The sequence below is a fragment of the Sylvia atricapilla genome, chromosome 15, assembly GCF_009819655.1.
Source record: "Sylvia atricapilla isolate bSylAtr1 chromosome 15, bSylAtr1.pri, whole genome shotgun sequence".
Taxonomy (NCBI): Eukaryota; Metazoa; Chordata; class Aves; order Passeriformes; family Sylviidae; genus Sylvia; species Sylvia atricapilla.
Window position 1 is genome coordinate 7,264,345 of NC_089154.1, and position 26,832 is coordinate 7,291,176.

Here is a 26,832-nt window from a genome sequence, read left to right on the forward strand (position 1 = left end):
TCTCCTGGTTCATCCACCTGGGCAGGAGCGTGGTTGGTCACACTCCGGGCAAGTTCTCAGGCCACAGGTGAGCTGAGGGCAGGTTCAGGTGCAGCAGCACACCTGGACAAAGGGTGCTGTGACAGCCGTGGGACAGGAGGCTGCCCCAGCCTGGCTTTGCTCAGAGGAAGAACTTGTCTGACCACTTGTCACGAGCGTGTCCGTGCCGGGTGTCCCAGCACCCCTGGCCACACCTCTGCAGCCCTCTGGCAGGGGGCAGCCTATAAGTGTCCCCTTCCAAGGGCCAGAGAGGCCAAAGGAGCGGGCCAGACGTGCAGGACAGGGACCAGCAGGCACCTGGTGACACCAGGGCTGGCCCAGCTGCGGTGACAGCTCTTCTCTGGGGGGCCCTCTGCTCGGCTCAGCAGGGTAAGAGGAACCATCCCAAACCTGCTCTGAGGGCTCCTTGGGGACTGAGTGCAGCCACTGCTGAGCCAGGGACTGCCCCTCCTGTGCTGCTCTCAAAGTGGGGCTGAGCTGAGGGAAGGAGGAAATGGGAAGGAACTGCATTAATTCAAACTCCCAACCAACCTCCCTGCCTGGACCTCACCCTGTCCCTTCTGCAAGCCAGGGAGCCCTTCCAGGCATCCTACAGTGATGCCACACCTCACCATCAGGTGTTTCTGGAGAAGAAAATGGGGTTTTATATTCCTTGGTGACATGTTGCCAGTCTCTGCTCCTGATGAGGAGCAGAGTAGAGTTCCCTGGCTCAGGAGCAGACCCAAGGGCTCTGCACAGGGCTTGAGCTCTTGCTGTGGCAAAGGAGGAAAATGCCAGCACTGCTGGGGCTGTTCATGTGCCATCACATTCTGCTGGCTTGGGAGGGACACGGTTCTGGCAGCAGCTCCTCACTGGGGCCAGTCCTGCAGTGCTGCCACCCTGGGACCCTCAGGCTGTCAGCCCCAGCTCTGCTCCCTCCCTCTGCCTGTTCCAGCTGCTTTCACCTTCTTTCTAATGTACCCATTTCTCACCAGTGAGAAAATCACACCAGCAATCCACCAGCCCACCTGGCCTGCAAAAGACAGAGGCAGGAGCCTCGCCCAGAGCTCTGGCACCAGCAGCACCTCAGGAAATCCTCAGAGCCTCCGGGGCAGTCACTGCCCCCTCACCCCTCCTTTCACAGGTGTATGCAGCAGGACAGAGGAGTGCTCAGGCAGCCATGGACCCCACCAGTGTCCCCCCAGCCTCTGTGACCCCCTCGTGGGACGTGTTCCCCCAGCAGACCCTGGAGGCCGTGGACATCGTTGTGCTCGTGCTCTATTTCATCTTCGTCCTCGCCGTGGGGCTCTGGGTGAGCAGACACTTGTTACAGACTTCGCCTGGGCGCTGATGTGCCGGAAAATGGGACTGCTTTGGCCTCAAGTTGTTTTGCTTTGGCTGGAATCGGGCTGCTTTTCACTGGACTCAAGTGAACAAGTGGAGGGGGGAATTTGCAGGTCCTTGTCCTCTCCTCAGCCTGGGAAGTGCCCTCGGTGTCCCTGGGGAGGGTTGTCCAGGCCTATGTTAGCCAAAGTTTTGAGAGTCCTTGTGAGGAAGACGCTGTCTGAGTACAAAGTCTTGCTAACAATGAGGTTTTGTTCATCCAGGAAGGAATTGCTGCCCTATAAATCACCTGTGCTTGTGCACAGGGGTCCTGACAGCAGATTCCTTAAATTATTAACATGGTCTATATATAAATGAGGCAGAAGGACATCCTTTGGCACGGCTTTTGTGACAGCAAAAGCCCAGCCTGGCTGTCAGGTGGCAGGGAGGAATAGCTGCTCCCTTTGGATGTGGTGCATGGATCGTCTCTGGGGAAGGGGAGCCCATGAACCACACAGTGCAGAGCCCAGCATTCCTCCTGAGTGCTCTAAATATCCAGAGGTTCCCCAGCCCTCGTCCAAAATTGCTCTCCCTCCTTCCTGACCTGGGGCCATCGAGTTTGCTCATCACAGGGAACATTCCATCGGGGCGCCAAGGGGATGGAAAACTCCACAGGTGGCTCAGGGCACTCCCTGGGTCCCCAGGATTTCCCAGGAGCAATTGTCCCTCAGGAAACCCTTCTCCTCCACCCGGGGGCAGCTCAGGGGCTGTGCTGGGGGAGTCTCTGAGCCCGTGTCCCCCTCTGTGCCCGCAGTCCATGTGGAAGACGCAGCGCAGCACCGTCAAAGGCTATTTCCTCGCCGGGGGACAGATGGTCTGGTGGCCTGTGAGTACCCCTGTCCTCCCCCTGCGGCCACTGACAAACGCTTCTGCTGGGCCACAGCCTGCCTCTCCAAATAGGAATAAACCAGCAAAAGTCACTCCTGTGTTTTGTCTCCAGCATTTGGCTTTTCCCTCCTGGATTTGAGGCTGGGGGGTGAGGCTCAGTCCAGTTCCTCACAAAACCTGGCTGCTCCTGAAGATTTCCAGAATTCCCTGGGAGTCCCCACCATAGACACAGCTTTGTGCTGAGCCTGTGCTTGCTGGGGTGTCTCTCCAGGCTGGGCTGGTCCCTCAGGAGGTGCTGATGCCAGAACCTGACATTTCTACCTGTTCCCCCCCACCTCTGCTCACTCACAAGAGATCGGATGCTTTGGATCAGGATGGTCCTGAACACACCCACAAATAGGCAGTGAATGGTGGAAGAAGCTGGAGAGGGGCGCCAGGGCCACTGAGCCTGTAGGGAAAAGAAGAAGGTGGCAGACGCTGGCAGGGATTTCACATCCTCTGCAGTCAGGAGGGGAGAGAACAGCTTCTCTGTGCTCCTGCCAGGCTGAGAACGATGCCCTGTGCCAGGGCCAGTCCTGATTTCTGCCTTTCCCCAGGTGGGTGCATCCCTGTTTGCCAGCAATGTGGGCAGCGGGCACTTCATCGGCCTGGCTGGCTCGGGAGCTGCCTCGGGAATTGCTGCCACAGCCTACGAGTGGAATGTGAGTGAGGCACGGACAGCTGGAGCCCTCCCCGTGCCCTGCGGGGACACCAGGGCTCAGCCCCGGCAGCTCCTGGTGCTGCTCCGGGAGTCCCCGGCTGTGGGACCCTGTGTGCCACCCGAGCATGGTCTGACCTTCCTCCTTGTCCCCCCTTTCCCCCTTCCCTTCCCAGGGGATGTTCTCTGTCTTGGTGCTGGCCTGGCTCTTCCTGCCCATCTACATCGCCGCGGGGGTAGGTGTGGGCTGTGTGTCCCTGGGGTGGTGAGGGATGACAGAGGGGTGACAGAGGGGCTCACAGGGGGCTCAGGCTGCCCCCCTGGCCATGGGCAAAGTCCCTCTGTGTCCCCTGCAGGGGGATGGAGAGCCCCCAGCCATGGTTCAGCCTGGAGAAAAGGAGGTTCAGGGATGACCTTATCACTCTCTACAACTCTCTGAAAAGTGGTTGTATCAGCCGGGGGTTGGGTCTCTTTCCCCAGACAGCACTGACAGGATGAGAGGTTCTGTCTTAAGCTGCACCAAGGGAAATATGAGCTGGATATTAGGAAGAAGTTTTTTACAGAAAGTGATAAAATACTGGCATGGTCTGCCCGGGGAGGTGGTGGAGTCACCATCCCTGGATGTGTTTAAAGCAGAATGGATGTGGCACTCAGTGTCATGGTTTAGTTGAGGTGTTGGGGCTGGGCTGGACTCAATGATCCTGAAGGTCTCTTCCAACCCAGAAATTCTGTGAATTCTGTGAAATCCCAGCCCAGGGCAGCCCCAGGGCCCTGCTGCTCCTGTCCCACTGCACACACCCCCACAGCCCCATGGGCAGCCCTGGGAATGACCCAGGGAAGGTCCCACCTTCCCTCACTCCGTGTCTCTCCATAGGTTACAACCATGCCCGAGTATTTGCAAAGACGTTTCGGAGGCAAAAGGATTCAGATATTCCTGGCTGTGCTTTACTTGTTCATCTACATCTTCACCAAAATATCTGTAAGTAGAAGAGGAAAAGGGCAAGGGATTGGATTTAATTCCCTGTGGAAATGTGTGTTGAGCAATGAGGCTGAGAAATGCGAGTGGCTCTTCCTGGATGAGCAGAGAACGGTTTGTGATCAGAACACCCAAGGAAGAGAGACAGTATTTCTTTGAGAACCTACACAAAAAGGAGTAGCTTCTATTATTTTTTCCCTCAGGTAGCACCTGAATGCTTGTTACAGGGGGAGGGAAAGCTCGTGTCAGTGTCCTGAGCAATAGTCCATGGAAAGGTGGGGCTCTGAGGGTGGATATTAGATTTTGGACCCCTGGCAGCTCCCTCAGTTTCTCCCCTTTGCACATTTATTGCCTGTGCAGACACCAGGTGCTGTTACAGCAGGATGGAGGAGCTGGGACAAGGTTAGAAGAAAAACCTTCATTCCTTTATTGCACCTGTTGGAATAAATAACTGAATCAAGCCTTGCACAACAGCTCGGTGGCTGTTCATTAACTGCCAGCCAGGGCACAGATCCGTGAGCACAGATCCCTGCTGGGGATTTTCTTGTACACAGAGAGCCGGAGTGGGACACCGTGTCTGACCCTGCCTCTGAACCTCCCAAAACTTTTGACAAAAGCTTGGAGTGCCAGGACTCAGGGGAATGGCTTCCCACTGCCAGAGGGCAGGGATGGATGGGACATGGGGCAGGAATTCCTCCCTGTGAGGGACTGAGGTGCTCAGGGTGCCCAGAGCAGCTGTGGCTGCCCTTGGATCCCTGGCAGTGTCCAAGGCCAGGCTGGACATTGGAGCAGCCTGGGACAGTGGAAGGTGTCCCTGCCCACATCCAGGAGTGGGATGGGCTTTCCTTCCACCCCAAAGCACTCCAGCATTTGTCAGACACGGATGTAAGTCCTGGGGTTCAGGTGGCTCGATGGGGAAGGCTCAGCTTCTCCTCTCCATCCAAGTGAGCATCTGATGGAATCTCTGATCGTGCAGCTCTAGATTCAGGATGTTTTACACCTGTCTGTCCTCCCTTTGCCTGTCCTGAAGCTCTCCTAACCCGCAACATTTTCACGTAGCTGCAGAGCTGGTTGGGCAGGGCTGGGCCCAGCCCCGGGGACACTTTTCCTGCTGGTCACCCTGTCCCCATGGCAGGAGGGACAATTCCCGGGGGGAGCTGGGGCTGTGGCAGCTGGGGAGGTTTGCAGGGCAGATTCCCCAGCCCCTGCCCAGCCCAGCTCCCTCACCCTGGGGCTTGGGGAAGGAGAAACGCTCACCCCAGTGCCTTTGTCCCAGAGCTGTACACACTGCCCGTGTGTGACAGCCCCGTCATCCCTGCTGTCACCTCTGTGACCAATAGTAATGTTAAACTGGCTGGAGAATGGCCCTGCTGGGGGACACTGGGGGTGTCATGTCCAAACCAGGCTGGTCCCAGTAAAGGGGGTGGTCTGGTGGGCTAAGTGTGCACACTGGGAGGGGCTGGGTGGTGACAGTCACACACTGTGCTGTCCCTGCAGTGTGTGTGACTGTGCCGTCCCTACAGTGTGTGACTGTCACTGTGCTGTCCTTGCAGTGTCACTGTGCTGTCCTTGCAGTGTGTGTGACTGTCCCTACAGTGTGTGACTGTCCCTGTGCTGTCCCTACAGTGTGTGACTGTCACTGTGCTGTCCCTGCAGTGTGTGTGACTGTCCCTACAGTGTGTGACTGTCCCTGTGCTGTCCCTGCAGGTGGACATGTATGCTGGGGCCCTGTTCATCCAGCAGGCCCTGCAGTGGGATCTGTACATCGCCGTGGCCGGGCTGCTGGCCATCACTGCCGTGTACACCGTGTCTGGTGCGTGCTGGGGACACACCTGCACTGACCCTGCCCCTGACCTGTCCATGCGCTTGCCCATGCCCTGCCTGCTCAGCTGAGACATTCAAGTGCCCAAGGCCAGGTTGGACGGGGCTTGGAGCAGCCAGGGACAGTGGAAGGTGTCCCTGCCCATGGCAGGGGTGGCACTGGATGGGCTTTAAGCTCCCTCCCAACCCAAGCCATTCCAGGACTCTCATGCCATGCACTGTGTCCTGCCCCCTCAGCAGCCTGGTTTTGCCATGGGTGTGGATACTGGGGTGGGAAAGCAATTGAAAACTCACCTTTTTAGAAAAAATTGCCAGGTGAGAGTAAGTGAACCGTCCTCAGAGGCCACCCCAGGTGGGTGCAGGTCACCTCTGCCTTAAGGAGAAGCTCTGCCAAGGCATTCTCAGTGTGCATTTTCCCTGTTTTCCCGGGGCTCTCCCGAGGTGTGAGGGATTTACACCACAATGAGCCGTGTAATGCGGAAAGACTCCAGGCTTGGATGCCCTTTCAGGGCTTAGGAGTGGCCAAATGGAAAACAGCCACACAGAAATCCCAAATAAAGGTTATTCCTTTCCCACTGCTCACCCCCAGTCATGTAAAATCCCAACCCCTTTCTTTTTCTCTCCTCCTTTTTCAGCTTGGGCTTTGTTTTAGAGCTTTTCCATGTATTTCCCGTAGAACTATTTCTGCTTTTGGCTTATAATGGCAAAATGGTGACTCATGATGACTCAGATCCTGAGAAATGCCAAAGTTCCCCCCAGAATGGACAGAACCCCCCCAGCCAGGCCCAGTGCTGCTGGGCAAGAACCTGAGCAAAGTGTGACAGACAGAACAAACTTTGCTCTGACAGAACAAACCCAGTTCATCCCAGTTTGTGCCTCTCTGCCCTCCCAGGTGGCCTGGCAGCTGTGATCTACACTGATGCCCTGCAGACCCTCATCATGCTCATCGGGGCCGTGTCCCTCATGGCCTTCAGTGAGTGTTTTCTTGGGGGGTTGTCTCTTAAACTATGACAGAAACCTCATCAAATTATATATTAGGGAGAAATTCTTCCCTGGGAGGGTGGGCAGGCCCTGGTACAGGGTGCCAGAGAAGCTGTGGCTGGCCCTGGATCCCTGGAAGTGTCCAAAGCCACGCTGCATGGGGCTTAGAGCAACCTGGGACAGTGGAAGGTGTCCCTGCCCATGGCTGGGGTGGGATTGGTTGGGCTTTAAGATCCTTTCCAAGCCAAAGCATCCCAGGATTTGTGATTCCATAGGAGAGGCAGCCCCTGCTCCAGGCAGCAGTTGAGTGTCTGCTCTTCCCCAGCCCAGCGTGACAATCAAGAGCTGCTGATGTTGAAGGAATACTTGTGGAGCATCACCCACAGTGACCCAGAGACTGGAATCACACTCCTGGCCTGGGGGGATGCAGTAACAGCTTCTCATGACCCATTTCAGGTTTTATTGAAGTTGGTGGCCTTGAAGGTTTACAGGCAAAATACTTTGATGCCATTCCCAGCATCCGCAAGGAGAACAGCAGCTGTGGCCTGCCCAGGAAAGATGCTTTCCACATTTTCCGAGACCCTGTGAACTCTGACCTGCCCTGGCCAGGAGTCTTGGTGGGAATGACCATCCCATCCCTGTGGTACTGGTGCACAGACCAGGTGGGTCACTGCTTCTTCCTGTGGTTGGTTGAATCTCATTACAAACCTGGGGGTTTGTGGCCTTGCCTGGACTGATTTTCTGAGGGGCATCATCAGTAAAATCTTATTTTACCATCAGTAAAATCAGATGTTCAAGTCCTAAAGAAGGAAAACTTGGTATGCACAACTAAATATTGTAATCATCTCCATGGGAAAAGGGGTAAGAATGTGTCTCTGTGCTAATCCCAGTCTATGAAGAAGTCTTTTGTTTTTTTGTTTGCTTTTTAACTTAATCCTTTCATTCCTCGTGAACTACCTGTGAATTCCTTCTTTCACCTTTCCTGGGGTCTGGCTCCCATCCCTCCCAGGGACATCATAAGAGCCAGGGACGTGAAGCCCTAAAAACACCTCCTGCTGTTCCAGTTGTGCTTTCCTGCTCTCTCATTTAACTGTGCCAGTTTCAGGGTCTGTCCTGCTCCTTGGCCAGGCTTCTCCACAGGGTCAGGGAAGTCCTCAGTGCAGAAGAATGGACAGTGCTGGGCATGGGTAGGTGAGGGTCAGGCCCTGCAGCACAGAGTCCTCCCAGGCCCTGCTGGGATGGCACAAGCAGTGCCTGTGTTTCTCAGAGGAGCCAGGACCCAAAGCAACAACTGCAGAGGCACAGCCAAGCCCTGTGATCACCCTCTGAGACTGGCTGAGTTCAGTGCAGATGAAAGCCGGGACGCTCCATCCCAGCCAGCCCCTGCTGCTGGCAGCCAACCAAACCCATTCCTTCATTCCTAGGTCATTGTTCAGAGGTCCCTCGCTGCCAAAAACCTCTCCCACGCCAAAGGAGGCTCCTTGATGACCTCCTACTTGAAGATTTTACCCCTCTTTATGATGGTAATGCCAGGCATGATCAGCCGGGTTCTCTTCCCAGGTAAGTGCTGAGGAAGGGATCTCTTCCCTCCCTCTGCCTGAGCCAATTCCACTGAGCTGGAGAAGCCTTTCCTGAATAAGTTGAGACGTTCCAATGCATCAAATGCCCAAGACATAAAGGAATTTTCTTCCAGTTAGGAGCTGGAGGATGCAGATCCTCCCAGGGCAGCCCCAGCCATCCCTGTGCTGAGATAGCCCTGTGTCATTTGCTGGAAGCCCCCAAAGCTCTCCAGTATTTCCCTTAGAAAGCAGTTTACAACATTCAGCAGAGGAATTTGTCCAGAGACACTGGTGTGTTGTGCCTGGGAATGCTGCCTCTCACTCCACACTGCTCGTTTCAGACCTGGTGGCTTGTGCAGACCCGGACATCTGCCAAAAAATCTGTGGCAACCCCTCTGGCTGCTCTGATATTGCTTATCCCAAGCTGGTGTTGGAGCTCCTGCCTGTAGGTAAGAGCCTGGTGATGGTTCTGGCCCTGGTGGGGTTGGCACGTGGCAGCCACAGGAGTCTGGGGGGGAAGTTCAGAGAGGAAAATAGCCTGGAACTGTCATTTAGTGGGGTTTGTGTGGGACAAACCCACCACTGTCATTTCAAATTGGAGCTAAAACCAGTTTAAAAAGTCTGTTCTAGCCCACAGAAGACCTGAAGGGCACCCTGCAGTGGAGCCAGTGAGGGTTCCTCAGGGTGGCTCTGCTCCTCCTTGTTCCCAGGGCTCAGGGGCCTGATGATGTCAGTGATGATAGCAGCCCTCATGTCCTCCCTGACTTCCATCTTCAACAGTTCCAGCACCATCTTCACCATGGACCTCTGGAAACACTTCCGTCCTCGCTGCTCCGAGTGGGAGCTGATGATCGTGGGCAGGTGGGGACAACTGGGATGAGCTGGATCAGAGCCTGAGTGCCAGACACACATCTGGGCACAGCTGCTGAGGTGACACCACCCTGCACAGGCCCGGCCAGGACTGCAGCAGAGGCTTTGGGGTTGTGGGACACCTCGGTCAGAGTTCACCCTGAGCAAGAGGAAAAGCAGGGCCTGAGCTCATAGCAATGCCCCTTTGTCTCACCCAGGGTCTTTGTGCTGCTGCTCACCGTGGTGTCCATCCTGTGGATCCCCCTGGTGCAGGCTGGCCAGGGTGGGCAGCTCTTCATCTACATCCAGTCCATCAGCTCCTACCTGCAGCCGCCCGTGGCCGTGGTCTTCATCCTGGGCTGCTTCTGGAAGAGAGCAAACGAGAAGGTACCGACCCTGCTGGGGGTACTGAGAGCAGCCCTGCACCCTGGCTGGACACTGCTCTCACACAGAATTCATCCTCTTCCTCTCCAGGGAGCCTTCTGGGGGCTGGTGGTGGGGCTGCTGCTGGGCGTGGTCCGGCTGGTGCTGGATTTCGTCTACCCCGAGCCCCAGTGCGGAGAGCCCGACAGCCGGCCCGGCGTGGTCAAGTACATGCACTACCTCTACTTCTCCATGGTGCTGGCAGCCATCTCCACCCTCACCGTGCTCCTGGTCAGCCTGGTCACCGAGCCCCCGACCCCCGAAATGGTGCGTGTGTCACCCAGCCCCTCTGCTCCCTTAGCCCTCACCAGGCTGTCCCACGCCACATCCCCGGGGACAAATCAGCTGCAGATGCCTCTGTTCATTCTTGGTTCATGGTCACACCTGCAGCAGTGACCCTTCCTCTGCTCCAGCACCTTTGCTGCTGTTTCTGATTTGGGGCCCAGAAATCCCACCCTGGAGACTGGTCAACAGTAGATTCTACCAAGAGCTGTTGTTAAGTTCAAGTGTGTGTGTTTCATCCATCACAAATTAGCCTTTTCCCCTCTATTTTCCAAGAAATTGCGGCTTCTGGGTCATCTTTACCAACTTTCTTAGTAACTTAGAGAGGAAACTTTTTTACTGGCAGAAAAGAGAAACCCAGTGCAGGGAGCACCTCTCCTCTGGAACAGGTTTGTGCCAGTTCGACTGTTTTCAGTAGATGTGCTGGTGCTGAGGCTGCAGGAAGGCACTGAGAGCAGAGAGGAGGGGCAGGGGGGCTTCAGAGCTCACACAGCAGCACTTCCTCTTGCTTCAAGACAGGACTAACCCTGAACTCAGAAATCCCCAGCAGGGGAGATGTGTGATCAGTCCAGAGCTCACCTGCCCTCCCTGTAACAGCTTCTCCTCATCTCCAACCTCAATCTTGCCAGCTTTATGTGGTGCTCATCCCTCTCTATCCACACTGCCACTGAGAACATGCTCTAAAATTACTCTTTTAGATACTTGAAGAAAAATCCCTGTATTCCCCACCTGTCGCCTCTTCTCTCAGCACCTCCACTTCAAGCCAGCTCTCCCTGGCCACAGCTTCTGTTCTTTTTGCTCCTTCCTGACGCACTGTCAGTCTGTGCCCAGGGGCAGCCTCACCCTTTTGAGGTGGAGGACGAGCATCTGCTGTGCTCCAGAGGACACCAACCCAGGCAGAGCCCTCGGCTGCTGCCCCGGGGCAGGAGGGCGGATTTTGGCCCTCGGGCAGTTTCCTTACCAGCACTCTTCATGCCATCAGATCAGCCGGCTTACCTGGTTCACCCGCGGGGACCCTCTGCCCCAGCAGGAGCCGGCAGCCAAGGACCCGCCCGCGCTGCAGCTGGAGCTCAGCCCCGCTCCCGACAATAGTTCAGATGATAACAAATGTAAGTGGTCGTGCTCAGAAACCCCCCTACCTCACAGCCCCCGGCCTTCCTAAAAGCCTGGAAGACAAGGAATGTTAAAGATCCTTCCTCTGGAATTCTGTAGCTTCAGGGTGCACTGAAGGAATCTTAGAATTAAAGAGCAGAGGATGTGCTGAGTGGGGAGGGACCCACTATGACCATGGAGTCCAGCTCCTGTCGCTGCACAGACACCCCCAGATCCCACCCTGGGCATCCCTGGAGTGCTGCCCAAAGGCTCCTGGAGCTCTGGGGCTGTGCCCATTCCCTGAGGAGCCTGGGCAGTGCCCAGCACCGAACCTTGCCTTGATATTCAACCTAAACCTCCCCAGGCACAGCTCCAGCCATTCCCTGTTCCTGTCACAGAGCAGAGATCAGAGCTGCCCCCACAGTGAGGTCTGACCTCCATCTCCTCTTGCCCAGGGGGAAAAAGGCTTTACCTGACATTTGACCTAAACAGGAGTCCAGTTTCTTTGCCAACTCTCGATGGCATTACAAAAGCTTGGAAGCAGAGGATCTGGATGGGATACAGAACCACGGCCACTATCCCGTGGCACCTGCTGCCAGAAGTGGCTGGAAAAGGAGAGGGTGGAGGAAAACACAATGTCGATGAAATTCCTTTTCTGTTTTTTAGTGTTCTCTGATCGGCTCTAGCAGCAGGGAGAACCCAGAGCCCTGGGCTGAGTTCTTGGCAGCTCAGTGAAGGAAGACTTGCATTTTTAAAAGCTTGTACTTGTCAGTGTTAGGTACAGCTGTGAGGAGAGCTCCCTGCGCATTCTGCAGTGATGATTCGCATCCCTTGTTTTTGCCAGGCTCAGGCCCCTGTTTATGTAACATTGCAGCTTTTGCTGCCTGTTCCTTTGATCTGTAACGAGCTGCTGTGAGTTAATGAGTTATGGTGCAGCTCTCCTGCTGCTCGGAAGTCTCCCACTTGTTGGACATGAGCGTTGCCTTCCCAGCGTTAAATGATGTGTGTCCCAAGGCACTGGGCAAGTCCAGCTCAGAGGTGTAGCAGGGATGGACTCGAGCAGCCCTTGCCCAGGGAGGCTGAGGGGCACCAAGCAGCCACAGCTCAGTTTTTAGGTGTGGTTTATCATCACCGTGGCTTAAAATGCTGGGGAGAGCAGAAGCTGAGCTCAGAGCTGCAGGGAGGATGGAGCTGGTCCTACAGCCCCCGAGGCGCTGACCAAAGGGCTGGCAGAGAAGTGTTCGTGCAGAGAGCACGGGCAGTTTCTGCAGCAAACCCTCTGCCCAGCAGCTGCAGACACTGCTGGCAGTGCCTGTGCTGGCCAGGCTCACCCCTCTCTCCCTCCCCACTCTCGTTGCAGGTGCGGCCGAGGCCAAGGGGAACTCGAAGCTGCTGAGCACCTTCCTGTGGCTCTGCGGGATGGAGCGAAGGCAGGAGGGCACTGAGGGCGTACCCAAACCCGAGCCCCCGCCCGTGGTTTCCCTGGAGGAGAATCCCCTGGTGAAACACATCCTGAACATCAACCTGCTCCTGTGTTTGTGTGCCGGGGTCTTCCTCTGGGCATACTTCGCATAGCCAGGGGTGATGCCCGCCCACACAACATCAACTAATCTTAATTGGTGTAAATATTAATGAGTAGCAGAGGGTTAATGTAATTCTTAATGCTTTCTAAATTTTATTTCTTTATTTAAGACATTTTAAAGACATAATATTTTCCTTATTTCTAATGGGGGCCTGGCTGTGCCCGGGGCTGAGCACTTGGCACTGGCACCGTCAGACCCCACCTGGCACCAACCAGCTGAGGAAGGTTGGTTTGGTTATTTTAAATATTTAATTTTGCTCTTTGGCCTTAGAGCACTGCCTGGAATTCAGGGAGCCTGGATTCTCTTCCTATTTATGCCTCTATAACCAGCAACGACCACTTGGGTCCCCTTTGGTTCAGCTCCTCCAGCCTCGAGGGACAGGAGTGACACCTCGAGCACCTGGAGCAGAGCCAAGGGCTGCTGCCTGGGCTCTGTTGTGCCTCTGGCTCAGCTCCTTCCCTGTGTGCACTGAGTGCTGATGGCTCTGTCTGGGAGCTCTGGCTGAATTACCACCTCTGACACTCCACTGGCCACACCAACATCAGCATCCAGCGTGGAAACTGCTCCAGAACTGCTGTTGGGGGGGCACCTGAAGGACCTCAACCAGCCAAACCCACCAAGTGTGCTAGGGCAGAGGTGCCCAGGGGCAGCCCCTCATCACCTGGGCACCCACAGCCGTTCTGGGAGTGCCTCAGTGGAGAACCCTGGGCTGGGGACCATCGCTGGCCCTGGGCTTGTGCAGCTGCAGAGAAACTTTAATTAAAGAGTGAGAGCTGGTCCCTGCCTGCCTGGAGTCTGTGGGGCTGGGGGGGCTGCCAAGACCTCTGGGCCCCATGCCCATGACGGAGGAGGCTCCTCCTGGAGCCCCTGACCTGCCCCTGCTCCCTGCAGAGCCTGCTCCCCCTCCCCAGGCTGCTGGGGGGTCCCAGAATTCACTAAATACTGCAGGGTCCTAGCAAACCTCACCCCCAGAACTGACAGCTGTGTGTGCAGGCAGTGACAACAGGCAGGACCACCTGGACACCTGCAGCAGCCCACAGAATCAGAAAATACTCTTGTTAAACCATATAAAGGGAATTGGCACTTGGGGATCCTTCCTGAGCATGTGAAACACTGCTGGGAACGCTGGGGGAGAGAGGCACTGCACAGTTTGGGGGATAAACATCAGAATCAGTCACAGGACTGGAGTCTGAGGCTCACCAAACTGAATTTGGAGTTACAAAGATTTGTTACAGGGCTGGTGTGGTGACAGAGGAAGGTCCTAAAGTGCTCCCACTGAAGTCCTTAAGGGAAAAACCAAGCTGTGCAGCCAGTGACTCCAAGCTACACAGTCCAGGAAATCACTGTGACCTTCAGGACTCAGTGGAAGCAACAAAACTAGAATAAAGATGCCTTAAGTTGACAAAAACCAATCTTTAATTTTATAAATGTTCACTCAACTGCTGAATCCAAAGAGCTGTTTCAAAGTTCTTTCAAAATTCAACCGTTTCCAACAAAAGCACAAACCCCATTTCCACGGTTTCCTGGTGAAACAGTTGCCAGTTGCACATGAACAAAGCAGGTTAATACAAATAACTATGAAATCAGGGTAAGTACTGATCCTAAGTAGCAATGAAATGATTAAAGAGACAAGAAGTTCCTCCTACAGCACGACAGTCCTTCAAGGCACTGGATGCATCCACAGTTCCACAGGGTGACTGAGAACCAGCAGTCACCACCAGCACTGGGGCAGGGGTTTGGTTCATGGCTTGAGGGGAATCTGCAGCAAATCCAAGAGGGAATGTCCCTTGGGAAGCAGCTCCTGGTACGGGCTAAAAACTACGAACAACCTCTAACCGTGCCATGAGAAGGATTATTTCCCTAATACAGACATGCACTTTAAATAACTAATGTTCTGCTTCTTATTCTTTTGGAATTTCTGCTAATACCACCTGTATCAGCACTGACCACGCTTCCTAGGCGAGTTCCTGCAGGAATTCATTCCTTCCATCCAAGAGTTTGAAAACCGTCGTCCAGACCCAGATCATTAAACTTCTTCTGAGCGCCAAACCGGAGCTCGGCCAAAGGTTGGGCTCCATTTTCTGAGAGGTCTCCTCCAAGCTCAGCCACCCTGGAGGTGGCTGTCCCCATGAGGCTCCAGTCCCAGCCCTGCACAACTGTGCCACGTTGCCAGAAGAAGCTTTTCCCTGTTAGGTCGGAGGGTTTTCCCCCAGGAGAGGAGGGCGGGGAAGGCGCGGTCACAGCGCGGTGCTCTCCGTGTCGTTGTCGATGTCCAGCAGCAGGTGGTTGTGCAGCTCTCTGCCCGCCGGCTCTGCAGGAAGCTCTGGAGGAGGGTTTGCAAGTGGTTCTGGAATACTGGAATTAGAGTCTGCACAAAAAGGGAACAGCAAGTTTAGCGGCCGGGCCGGGGCCGGCTCATTCACTCGGGAATTCCTGGGCATTTCCTTAGACAGAGAAGGGAAAGCAAAGATCAATGAGGGGCTCTTGGAACAGAGCTGGCCCCTGAAGGCACAGAGGGCTGAGCCCAGCTGAACAGCTCGGGCTGCTCCTCCTACAGATCCCACTTCAGTCCTGGACAAAGCAACAGAAACCCACTTCTTCCTGAAAGAGGGAGCACACTGACTCTGATTTGGGATCAGATTCCTCAAGCCCCCTGGACAAGCTACTCTGGACTTTCACATCAAAACACTCAGCAAAATAATTTGGTACCTAAATCATCCACCAGGGAACAGCACTTGTGACTTTGAGAAGCAACAGGAACAAGGATGGTGTCAAAAGGAGGCAGAAGTTATATACACCAAGTGCAGATTAAATCTCTCTCCTGTATTAACAGGGCATGTCAAGGTCTTTGCCTCTTCTGAGGAGGATTTTGTTCAAGCCAAGGTGCCCAAAAAGGACCACAAAATGCTGCATCTCTGGTGACTGACTGCCCTGGCAGCTAGAATTATCAGACCAGAAAAATCCCTAGCAGCTCAAAAAAAAAGGTAACCGAAAATCTTGACAGGATTTTGGAAAGTTGATTTATAATATGCCATGACATCCTTTACTGCAGGCCAGCAGCTGCTCCACATAGAAAGTAATTTAGATCACTTAAATCAACAAAAAATCCAAATAAATGCCTTGTTTTCAAGCACAGGAGGTGCAGACAGGCATCCTAGAGAGACTGGGACTCATAACTCAAGCATGAAATCCTGAAGTTAACCCACAAGTTACTGTAGAAAAGCTCGAGTTGAAGGTTTCTGGATGACCTGGCAGAGGGGGAAGCAGCCCCTGAGTGCAGCCTGCCCTGCTCCTGAGCCCCCAGAGCCTCAGGCTGCAGGGATCTGTGTCCTGGGACACTGCACAGAGCAGCTGCAATCCCACCCTGGGCTGACCTGGTACTCAGCAGGAGTTAAACCACAGAACCCCAGAATGGGCTGGGCTGGGAAGAGACCTTAAATCCCATCCCACCCTCTGCCATGGGCAGGGACATTTCAGTGTCCCAAGCCCCTGGAGCAGCTCCTGTGGGATGCAGTGACACGGGGAGAGAGCATTTGTGACACAGGACAGTGCAGTGACATCGGGTACAGCAGGAGCTGCATGGAGCACACAGCCAGTTCTGGATTTTCTGTACACGGAGACAGCACAAGGTGACAGTGGCCAGGGGACACCAAGAGCTTCACATTCTGCTCTCCAAGGCTTTAGTGGGTTAATGGGAGCAGCAGCAGCAGCCCCTCTCTGGCCATGCCCGAGGGACACACACAGCAGGGCACTGGGGGGGGTTAGTAGTTAGCACACACATCATTAGCAATTAGCAATTAGCCATAGTGTCGGCCAATCAGGGGCCTTTTCCTTACCATTGCACTTGCCAATACAGTTCCTACTGAATGCTGGTCAAACATCTGGATTATTTAATAAAACCTTTGATTAGAATATTCTAGGGCTTCTTACTTGAACACCAAAAATAGAATTTGAGGCATTACTAAAGTCCAGTACACGGACAAAGGAGTCAACAGTATCCTGAGAACAGTTCAGAATTCCTGTTCAGGGATTATTATGACGTCTGCTGGCACCTTAATTTTGTTCCCTCATTCCACTCGTTAAGGTTCAAATTAAAAACAGCAGCTGCACATTGTGAATTAGTGAGTCTGTGAGTGCTCATATGTGCAGGTGTGAATATTAGAGCAGACACTCTTATGTGACAGGTGGTGGTGTTAATTCAGATTATTAATCCTTTAAAAACACATTGATCTGGAAAAGGTGAACGCTTTAGCATGGAGTGTACTACTGGAGGTGTCACTTCAACCCCTCCCCAGGGGAATTTCAGCTGGATCTTCTAGGTCCCTTCACCAGTTTTGGAGAGACTCCTCCCTCAGCAGCTCTCCTGCATGGCAGCTCCATGCTGTTTACAGCACACGCCTGGGCCAAACTGCTCCGGTTTGCACTCCCCTCTGGCAGGTGCTTGCCGTGCCCAATTCTAATGGAGCAGCCCCAGCTGGATGTTAATTACAAGACCAGGATTTCTCCCATTACACTGAGGTAAAACAAACCCTCCCTGTCTGCTATCATTGAAGCAATTTCCTCAGAACCAGGAAAACCCTAAAATGAAAATAAATACGGTCAAAACTATGAAACACTTGGAAATTTAGATTAAGTCTTCCCTTGAAGTTTGATTCATTAGCACAGCTGCTGCTGTTAACTTCATTGTAAAGTGCTGTCAAGATGCAGAGCCCAGCCTCACTTCTGACGTCACTTTGGGAATAAATTATCCTCATATTTTAAATACACTGACAAAAGCACAACCAGGAGAAGTCGGTTATTTTAAAAATCAAAGCTCCTTTTCAGTTGCTTTAAGCAGCTCATTTACTGCTGGTTTCACCATGAAATCCCGTAAGGGGCAGGGACACCTCCCACTATCCCAGGTTCCTTCAACCCCATCCAATCTGGCCTTGGACACTTCCAGGGATCCAGGGGCAGCCACAGCTTCTCGGGGCAACCTCTTTCTCCAATTAACTAAAACCCTCAAACCTAAATGATTTCCAGCCTGACTTCTCAATCCAATACTGATTTCAGTGTCCCGGCTGCAAACAGGGAAACCTTGAGCTAACTCAGGCAGGCAGCCCTGACCTCCCAGCCTGCTGGGCAGGGAGAAGTGAGTGGAGGTGTGCAGGAGCTGGGGCTGAGCAGGAGGCTTGAAGCCAACCTGCCATGGGGCAGGTGCTGCTGGGGCTGTTCTGCCACTGCTTTAGTCACACCAGCCTGGATTTTGCAAAAAAGCCCTCCAATAGCTACAAAACTGAAGTGAGAGCTACATTAAAATGTAACCACAAACCACCAAATTGTAGGAAAAATGATATTTGCCTGGACTGAAGAGAACAAGCCTGTTGGAAACAGGTCACTCATCACACCTGACCTGGGGACTAATTCTGGGGGTCTGGTGTGAAGTGTTAATTCGTTCCAGGGACTTAAGGAATAACTCAATGCTCACAGGCCTGTTGCAATGGAGCAGCAGAGGCCTCAGAGCCCCTGGCAGGCAGAATGCTATGGAGGGACAAGGTACAGAGCTGGCAGAGCACATGTCCCATGGAGGGATGAGGACACAGAGCTGGCAGAGCACAGTTCCAAGCACATGTCCGAACTCAAGCTACAAACAGGAGCAGTTCAGCTGCAATTGCAGTTTCTGTGAGTACAAACCTTATTCGCAGTAACCATCCCCACCTGTGAAGGCATTGGGGTAGAGCTGTTAGGCAACAGAATGGATACTCTGCATTCCAATACATTAGTCTAATTCTAGAGAAGCTGCAGTGTCATGGGAAAGTTTCGACCATTATTAATTATAAGTAGATTTAAAAGCATTAGTCTCCCACACTCAGTATCTCTCCCTTCAGAATTTCCCAGAATAAGCAGCGACTCAGCAGGAAAACATTCCAAAAGCTGCTGGTTTTGAATGGCCTCAGCAATTACATTTTTTAAAAAAATAAACTTTATTAACTATCTTTAATAAAAAGTAGCATTTCCCAATCAAATTGGTAACAAGCTTCATGAAGCTTCTGTGAGAAGAAACTTCTCTTTACTTCATGACTGTCTTAAAGCAAGGACTGCACTTAAAATGTGAAGCTCAATAAATATTGACCTAAGAAATACAATTTAATACAGGCGATCCTTCAGCTTCTGGGTGTCCAACTTAAATGCACATCAGAAGGCTCTGTTCTGATAAGGTAAAACATTCTCTGCATGTTTTGCCTACTAGAACACGTGTCAGTGACCACTTGTGCCCTTTTCTTATCTCAGTATGTGCTGAAATCCACCATCCTTGGCTACATCTTCTCCCTCCTCTAAATATTTGCTTTTTGGCAACAGATGTACAAGCAGAATTGACTGCCAAGATGCTGAGCTGGAGACAGCCTCAGCGAGCTGCTGTCACAGCGTCCAGTTTTCTTCCAAAGAGGCAAAAAAATTAAAATAACCAAAGTTCATCTCCACTTGCCCCCAAACACTTCTGCCCCAGGAATGACGTGCAGAGCAGCTGGGTGGGCGTTTAAGCGGAAAAGAGCTATTGAGTCTCTGAACTGTGATTTGTGCTCTTTAGTTTCCCCCCAGCTCCAGGCACTGTGTGAACCCCAGCTCCAGGCACTGTGTGAACCCCAGCTCCAGACAGTATTCCCTGCCCTGCCAGCCCCCCAGAAGCGTTGGCTGTCACACTCACCTGTGACAATTTTGGACGCCGTTTGGGCGGGGTTTGCAGCCGTCCCATCCGCAGGCAGCTGCGAGGGAGGGTGAGGAGGAGGAGGGACGCTGGGTCTGTTCCTGGGCTTGGGCACGGGCCGTGGCCGGGGCAAGGTGCCACTCTGAGGTAAGCTGGGAGCCTGGCACGGCTCGGGGGGCACGGCCGGGGCGCTGCCCGGGCGCTTCCCCAGCGGGGGAGTGTCGGGAGGAGTGGGAGTCTGCGGCAGGGAGCAGCAGGGCTGATCCGCTCCCTGCTCCCCGGGAGATGCTTGGCTGCTTTTGGGCTGCAGGGGAGGAGTCGCCTGCGTCGGGGGCTGCGGGGGAGGGTGGCTGGGAGCTTGGATTGGGGACAGGCTGCTGGAATATCTCCGAGGTGCAGAAACCTGGGAAGGGGAGGAGGTCTGGGCTGCTCCTTGGTTTGAGTGTTGAGCAGGAGGAGAAGAGCTTCTGGCCGGTGGTTTTGGAGAGATAGATGGTGGCTGAGCAGCTGGGGAAGAGCTTTGGCTTCCTGGCTGCCCCGGGGGAGGGTTGGCTGGTTTGGGGGGAGCTGGTGCTGGCTTCTTCACAGCTGTGGAGAGAAGAGGGGAGAGCTCAGCATCAGGGACACGCAGGGACAGGACACGAGGCATGGCTTCCCGCTGACAGGGATGGGGTTAGATGGGATATGGGGAGGAATTCCTCCCTGGGGGGGTGGGCAGGGCCTGGCACAGGGTGTCCAGAGAAGCTGTGGCTGCCCCTGGATCCCTGGGAGTGTCCCAGGCCAGGTTGGACAGGGCTTGGAGCAGCCTGGGACAGTGGAAGGCGTCCCTGCCCATGGCAGAGGACAGAACAACATGAGTTTTGAGGCCCCTTCCAACCCAAAACCATTTTGGAATTCTAGGATTCCAAACCAAGCTCCGGAAGAAAACAATTAGTAGCACAAAATATCCTCAGCTATGTGATCAAAATAAACCAGTGCATTATCAAGTTCAAGCATTTACTGATCAATAGCTTTTGAGAGAGTTTGTTAAACAGCAGTGGTGACACTATCACCATTCAGAGAGAGTCCAGAAGTCCCAGCTTTACAGCCAGGCCTTGGGGACAAGCCAACAGATTAAACTGCTGTCTGTATAAAGGCAGAGATGCTGATAAAGTTATTTTAGCAGCATTTCTGCAGTACATCAAGGCTTGGAACACAGTGGCTTGAAAAGCAAACAAACACACACCTCTCCTCAGGGCGTGGGGACTGGGACCAGCAGCGTTCTGGGGCTGGGTGACAGAGAGCTGGGAGGTGCTGGGGGCTGCCTGGCCCGGGGCAGGGCCTGCCTGGCTGCCATTCCTCACGGGGGGAGGAGTGCCTGCAGACGTGTTGTCCTTGGATTTGGAGGTACTGCAAATGAAAAAACCCACATCAGAGATGGTTGTGACGTGCCTTACCCGGCTCGGCTGCAGCTGTTCCATTACAAACCGTGCTGTGGATCAGATATTAGGAAACAATTTTCATGGAAAGCATTGTCAAGCCCTGGCATGGGTGCCCAGGGAAGTGGTGGAGTCACAGTCCCTGAAGTGTTCAAAAAACATGTGGATGTGGCACTTGAGGACATGTTTCAGTGGTGAACACTGTGGCAGTGGTTGATGGGTGGCGATGGAGGATGAGCCAGCTGAGGTGGTTCTGGGCAGGTCCCCTCCTGTGGCTGTGCACCTGCAGGCTTCTCTCACTTCTCTACATTTAGAGTCACCTGCAGCAATTTCTAAAGGACCGACTTTACTCACTTCTGTTGGCACTTTACAATGGCCATTTCTCCAGATGCTGCTCATCATTTCTGAGTACTTGCACAGAGGCTGTGCAGATTTTAAGTGCAACTTTGAGACAGGTTTTGTTTCAGCTGCCTCTGCCACAAAAGCCATCTGTGGAGGAAATACTGGTCCGCAGGGGATTTCCAAACGAGCTGGGTTTGTAAATATGTCACCTGAGAACAAGCTTTGTGCACAGGAGTCAGTGCTGCATCAAACCCCGTGGTGGGATTTCACCCTGAGGTGCTGAGGCTGACATTTGGAGGCACTGCAGGCTTCACACGTGGTTTGTCACAGCTCTCAGAGCTGAGAGCAAAGTGCTGTTTCCACACCTCACAGGAGGAAGTCAGGCTGCTGCAGTCAGCCCTGGAGTCCAGGGACACAACTGCAGAGCTTCAAGAGAAATTAAATAGCAAAGAGCCTGTGAACCTACTTGTCCTAAAGAAACTAATCCTGAAATATGCTAAACTGACTGCCAGTTTTCCAGTAAGCAAGTCTGCTCATCACTAACACTTGCTACAGACAAATCAACAAAACAAGACATATCCAGATAACGTGTACAAGAAACAACAAACAAGACCAACAGGTTTCTGGTATTGCCACTGTAGGTTTTGCTCCTTCAGCAGCAAACTGGTATCACCTGTGTGCACACCTCTAGAACATAACCTGGGAAGGTCAGTGTGGGCAGCAGAAATAAGAGTCTGTATTTGTATTTTTCAGCATCATTTTTCCCCCCCCCAAGAATTCCACTACCTTAGAAGATAAACTCCAGAACAGACAGAACTATGTATGTTATATTAGAAGATGAACACCCAGAACCATGGATGTTATTTTATTAGACCAATTCTGGAACACCCAGAACCATGGATGTTATTTTATAAGCCAAATGCTGGAACATCCAGAACCACGTGTGTTATTTCAGAAGGCCAATTCTGGAACACCCAGAACCGTGTGTGTTATTTTATAAGCCCAGTCCTGGAACATCCAGAACCATGTGTGTTATTTCAGAAGGTCAGTTCTGGAGCCATACCCACGGCAGGAGAGTTCCTGCCCTGCTGCCCACATCTTCCAAGGCACATCCCGAGGGGCAGAGACGCCTGTCCCAGGTGACACCAGTCCGCTGCCAAGCTGCCAGCAGCACAAGCCGTGCCTCTTACCTGGCCTCCTCAGCGCCTGGAGCGTGGGGCTGCTCTGCTGGGGCAGCAGAGGGAGCAGGGGCAGCCCCGGGGCCGGGCTCAGCCCCGGTGGGTGGGCAGGGCTGCTCGGCCACCGGCTCGCAGGGCGGCAGCGGCGGCTGGAAGGCGGGCGATGTGAGCTTTCTGTTTACAGTGCCACATCGCCGCGGGGTCGCGGGGAACTCCAGCACCTTCACACCAAAGCTACAGAGAGAAGAGAGAGTGAACACAGCAGGCGGCCACCCCCAGGTGCTGCAGAGCAGCAGCAGCAGCAGGACTCCGGGTGGCCCAGCCCGCCCCAGACAAACCCCGACATGCAAAGCAGCGACGAGGAAAGCTCGGCTGGCTGCACGACACCACGATGTTAAAGCTTCCACTGGCTGCAGAACACCAGCAGTGTTAAGACATGCAACGGGATTTGGCTTATCCCCACAGGAGGGATAAGCTAAACGTCAAGGAACGAACTACTCAATTACATTTGGAGACAAACACTGATGACGATGAGGTCAGAGCACTCAGAATCTCACATGTAAATACAGATGTTTCCTTACATACCACAGTAGCTCCTGACTAAAGGGATTTTGCCACATGAATTTTGTTTCTATCACACACTAAGTTGCAGCAGAGAGTCAAAAAAAGCTACTGGAGACAGGCTCTGATTTTGGGGGTTGGAATGAGAGACCTTTACAGTCCTTTCCAACCCAAATCATTCTATTTGTGTTTCAAGAACAATGGAGAAACAGACCCTCAACTCTTAACAGATTTTAGAATGCATACAGCACATTCAATCTAGAAATTCTTTTATTCTTCTTGTGTTAAACACTGAATCTTGAACTGATTTTCTTCTTCCTCTGTGAGTGCTGACAAATTTGCATGTGGCTGCTCACAGCTAACAGATAACAACTTAATATTTGCATCAACAGCTAAAAACAATCACATCACTTGAATACTCATGATGAGTGATAAGAATGAACATTACACTACATGTTATATGGGAAACAGCACATTTTACTGGGAGTTTTTAGCATTCTACTGCTTGCTGTGGCAATACTGTACCATCATCAACTCAGAAGTCTTATCATGAAGGCACCAGGTAACACCACCTCAGCTTATGGGCTTTGAAAGAGAAGCCATGGAATACCAGAAGTTAGAGACTGAGAGATGGTACTGCAGACACTTCTGTTCCAGTGAATCCTAGACCACCCCCAAGCTGCACCAGAATGGAAACTGGGAGCAGCAGTATCTGCTTGGGATTTATCATGCAGAAGTGTAACTGGAAGGAAGTAACAGTACATTACCTTTGAGCCATCCTCAGGCTGCAACAACAGGAAATAAATCACTATTGTTATCTACAGCAGCTCCATTAAATCTCTCTCCTGACACCAGTGAAGGTGTCTGACTGAAGCCTCATTGGAAGAGGGTTATAATCGACCCCTAAGCTGAGAATTACACCTACCTTTCCTTCTTCAGCAAATCCCCTTCCATCACAGTCATGCTCAGAGGCCTCTTCCTCTCCAGGGTCCCACATTCATAGTCATTGCCAGTGTGTGACAAGTGATTGGAATTAACAGCAGGAACTGCCACGAACGCCCCAGACACATTGAAATCTTCATCTGGAAGAGGACAGACAGAATGAATGTCTCCTAAGAAACACACATCCCAAGGCGTGCCTCACTGCACAGCCACTGAGAGTGACCTGCAGGGTAATGTGAAATTGCTGAGCTGTGGCAGGAACTCACCTCCAGGGAAGAACCAGTCTGCATGCTGAATGATGGGCTCAATAACTGCTACCACATGCACTGAAGTGGCTGCTGCCATTTCAGCAAGGGATCTGCAGGACAGATTTGAAGAACACTTTATTCAGACTTCCATCAAAGTAAGAAAATTAAAATCAATTCAGACTACCTAAATAACAACTTAGGCTAAGCATGATGGATCAACTCCTCAGTACCAAAGAAGGAGCAACTGTGCTGGACTCCAGACTATTCAGGAACATTCACAGCTTTTGGAAACACCCCTAAAAACCTTCTTGCCTCAAAGGACCTGGGGGCATGGGCTGAAAGAACCCTGGAAATATTTTTTAGGTAAACAGTCTGTTGCTGTGAATAGACTAAAGGATTTAAGCCTACCCATTCTACAGCTTCACCCACTTCTGCTTTGAAACTTTTTTAAAAGAACTCACCCTTCATTCTTTGCCCACAACAAGTTGGGGCCCAAGACTATGGCGATGTTGCTCGGTGTCATTTTGTTAACATCACTGTTCTGGGCAAGCTTGGCTAAAAATTTGATTAAATACCTTCAAAAAGGAAAGAAATAATTAAACACAGGAACCACAAGCATTTCTTGTTGAAAGCAAATAAATAAGAATTCAAGAACTTGTAAAGAGAGGTCCCAACAGCACGGAAATGAGATGAGCAGCCTTCTTGCTTGGCAGCTGCCCAAAGTTTCTACTCCTGAATCATAAAAGTTGAACTGGACAGCAAAGAAAGCAGCTCCCAACTTAGCAAAACAGAACCACAGAAATGTTATACTTCCAGAGAAAAAGGCTTAGCTTCAGGTCCTGTAATGGAAATTCTATGCTTCTAGGAATCACCAGAGATGGTTTTGTTCCAGTTCATTTCCAAAATGCAAAACCAAAAGGAAAAATGAGATGTTTAAGATACATCCAGGTGATTTCTAAGACTGGAAACTGCAGCAAAGAGCAGAGTGTGAGCCATAAGTAGAAAGGCTCTGTGCATCACTATTTCCTGACAGTCAATAGAGAATTAATCTGAGGACACTACCTATGCATGGCCACTGCTGCATGAAATGAGGTATTTTAAAAAATCTCACTGAATTTGGCCAGGAAAAGCACACCTGGATTAGAGTTTAGTTTAATTGGCTTTGAGGTGCAAAGCAGCTGAGCTAAGAGATGTTCACACCTACCTGAAGTTAACACGGTAATGCTCAGGTAATCTGTTACAAATCCTCCATAACTCTTGGAGCTTCTTATCCTGGTCCTGAATACTGAAAGGATAGGGAAAAAAAAGAAAAAAAAGAAAAAGAAAAAAAAAAAGGAAAAGAAAAAAACAAAGCCATTACATCTTGAGGGCAGAAATTAATTGTATAAACTTCCACTTATGCCAAATAAATGTTTTGTACTCATTAACCTGCTTGTCAGATCCCTGAATTATCTCTTCTTGCAACAAAACTGCTTGAGCATCAATACTGTGCAACCAGCAGCCTGAAGCAGCCCTAATAGTTAAATAAAGCAGATAGTTCACCACATTCTGTGCAATCTATATTAAGCCATTTATTATTTAAAATAATTTGTTGCACAAAATACCCGTTAGTAAAACAACAAATAACTGTGTGAGCTTGGTTGTTTCTTTTGAATTCATCTATGAAGAATCCAACTGAATAGAAATATGCAGCAGGACTTCCTCTACAGCTATTTCTAGCATGCTTACTTTGCAGCTTGTGTCCACTCCTCATACAGGCTGTAGGTCATGAGAGGCTCTGGCAGCTCCCGCAAATAGGATTTCAAGGCACCTGCAATGCAGACAGGGACAGGGTGGCTCCTCAGCCACTGCTTTCACACTTCAGGGAAAATCCTGCCCTCACATTTGCAGTTTTATCTGGGCAATAAATTCCAAGTGCCAGGGAAAGTGGTAAGGCCTGACACTTCCCCAGTGAACTGCTCAGATCTCAACACAAAGGGTCTGTCGGTAATTAGTGCAATCTGACAGAAAGATGCTATAAAACTCTGAATCATCTCTTCAGGACAAAGGAATATAAAGATATATTTAAGTCTACACACAGCTCACATCTACCTTGACCATGTTAACACTCCTGTCACGAGAGATGTGACAGGTGGGGCATTGTGATCACCCGAGTTTTCCACACCATTGTAACAAATACATCAGGTGTGATCAGCACGGGCAACCTACACTTATTTGTGTCAAACTGTGCAGTGAACTTGCAGCCGATTGTCACTTCTCCCAGTTTAACTGTGAAGATCAACAGCACAAAGTTGTGTTGTAGCAATTTACACCTGGTTCGGATTCACAACACTCCCAATACCTGCAACAGCGTGGGGATCTGAGTAAAACTCATCAAGCTGGGAAGTGGAACAGTCCAGGGCAGCTTTCAGCTTTTTTAACTTGGAGGCTCCAGCAGCAATTCTGAACAAGCCCTGCATCACAGAAATTAAATGTATTGATTGGTAACCACACACTGGCACAAGCATGGAACAGCATCAGTTTTACAACAGCCTCTTTTAGAACATTCCAGCTTTGGTGCCTTTCCTGACAGCTGACCTAGCTGGCCCTTCATGTGTCCTGTCACTGCCCCCTGACCATGGTTCAATTCTTTCCCACCCTCAGCCCACCCCTAATTTTCATTGTATGTGCATCCACCCCCGAGATCCTTCACACACTGCTGAGCTTATCCTGTGGCGAAACATTTATCAACTGCTTACTGAGGAAAGTAGTTAGGCAAGATGTTAACAAACAGAATGAGCTTCACTGGGCCCCTTCTCCCCCATTTCTGTGATCTGGAATTACCCACCTCCTCTCTCATCCCTGTTTCCAGGAGCATCATGACACAGGCTTCGATAGGAACGGCGATTTCCCGCCCGCTGCGCTTGAGATGCTCTTCCAGGGGAGTTCCAAAAGCTGGCTTTTCAGTCCATTTGTCTAAGTTGGAG

General features: G+C 51.9%; 2 protein-coding genes across 7 annotated transcripts in view; one reads left to right on the plus strand and one right to left on the minus strand.

Moving 5' to 3' along the window:
• Window positions 1-2,197: 2,197 nt before the first annotated feature.
• SLC5A11 (solute carrier family 5 member 11) lies at window positions 2,198-12,939 on the plus strand. Its single transcript, XM_066329938.1, has 14 exons — window positions 2,198-2,227; window positions 2,826-2,930; window positions 3,103-3,162; window positions 3,801-3,905; window positions 5,610-5,715; window positions 6,616-6,696; window positions 7,161-7,366; window positions 8,129-8,264; window positions 8,605-8,712; window positions 8,974-9,124; window positions 9,331-9,499; window positions 9,587-9,802; window positions 10,800-10,926; window positions 12,270-12,939. The coding sequence occupies exons 1-14, from the start codon at window positions 2,213-2,215 to the stop codon at window positions 12,482-12,484; spliced, it is 1,800 nt and encodes a 599-aa protein (XP_066186035.1). The 5' UTR covers window positions 2,198-2,212; the 3' UTR covers window positions 12,485-12,939.
• A 946-nt stretch (window positions 12,940-13,885) lies between these two features.
• The window catches only part of ARHGAP17 (Rho GTPase activating protein 17), a 40,783-nt gene continuing 27,836 nt past the window's right edge, over window positions 13,886-26,832 (minus strand). Inside the window, exons 10-21 of one of the 6 annotated variants that reach the window (XM_066329943.1) lie at window positions 26,694-26,821; window positions 26,208-26,319; window positions 25,595-25,676; window positions 25,071-25,151; window positions 24,328-24,441; window positions 23,885-23,976; window positions 23,602-23,758; window positions 22,128-22,349; window positions 20,403-20,566; window positions 19,178-19,765; window positions 16,329-16,373; window positions 14,727-14,860 (exon numbers count right to left, since the gene is read on the minus strand). In XM_066329943.1, the coding sequence (XP_066186040.1) occupies window positions 16,366-16,373; window positions 19,178-19,765; window positions 20,403-20,566; window positions 22,128-22,349; window positions 23,602-23,758; window positions 23,885-23,976; window positions 24,328-24,441; window positions 25,071-25,151; window positions 25,595-25,676; window positions 26,208-26,319; window positions 26,694-26,821 (1,748 nt within the window). In that variant the 3' untranslated portion in view covers window positions 14,727-14,860; window positions 16,329-16,365. Of the gene's footprint in view, window positions 14,937-16,328; window positions 16,374-18,165; window positions 18,190-19,177; window positions 19,766-20,402; window positions 20,567-22,127; window positions 22,350-23,601; window positions 23,759-23,884; window positions 23,977-24,327; window positions 24,442-25,070; window positions 25,152-25,594; window positions 25,677-26,207; window positions 26,320-26,693; window positions 26,822-26,832 lie in introns of all 6 variants that reach the window. The other 5 variants (XM_066329942.1, XM_066329941.1, XM_066329939.1 and 2 more) reach the window with 5 other exon arrangements.

Bases quoted from the DNA above. Each gene is read 5' to 3' on its own strand.
- SLC5A11 (XM_066329938.1), top strand. The intron at 8,265-8,604 runs GTAAGTGCTGAG...TGCTCGTTTCAG, and splicing joins CAGCCGGGTTCTCTTCCCAG to ACCTGGTGGCTTGTGCAGAC. The intron at 9,500-9,586 runs GTACCGACCCTG...CTTCCTCTCCAG, and splicing joins GGAAGAGAGCAAACGAGAAG to GGAGCCTTCTGGGGGCTGGT.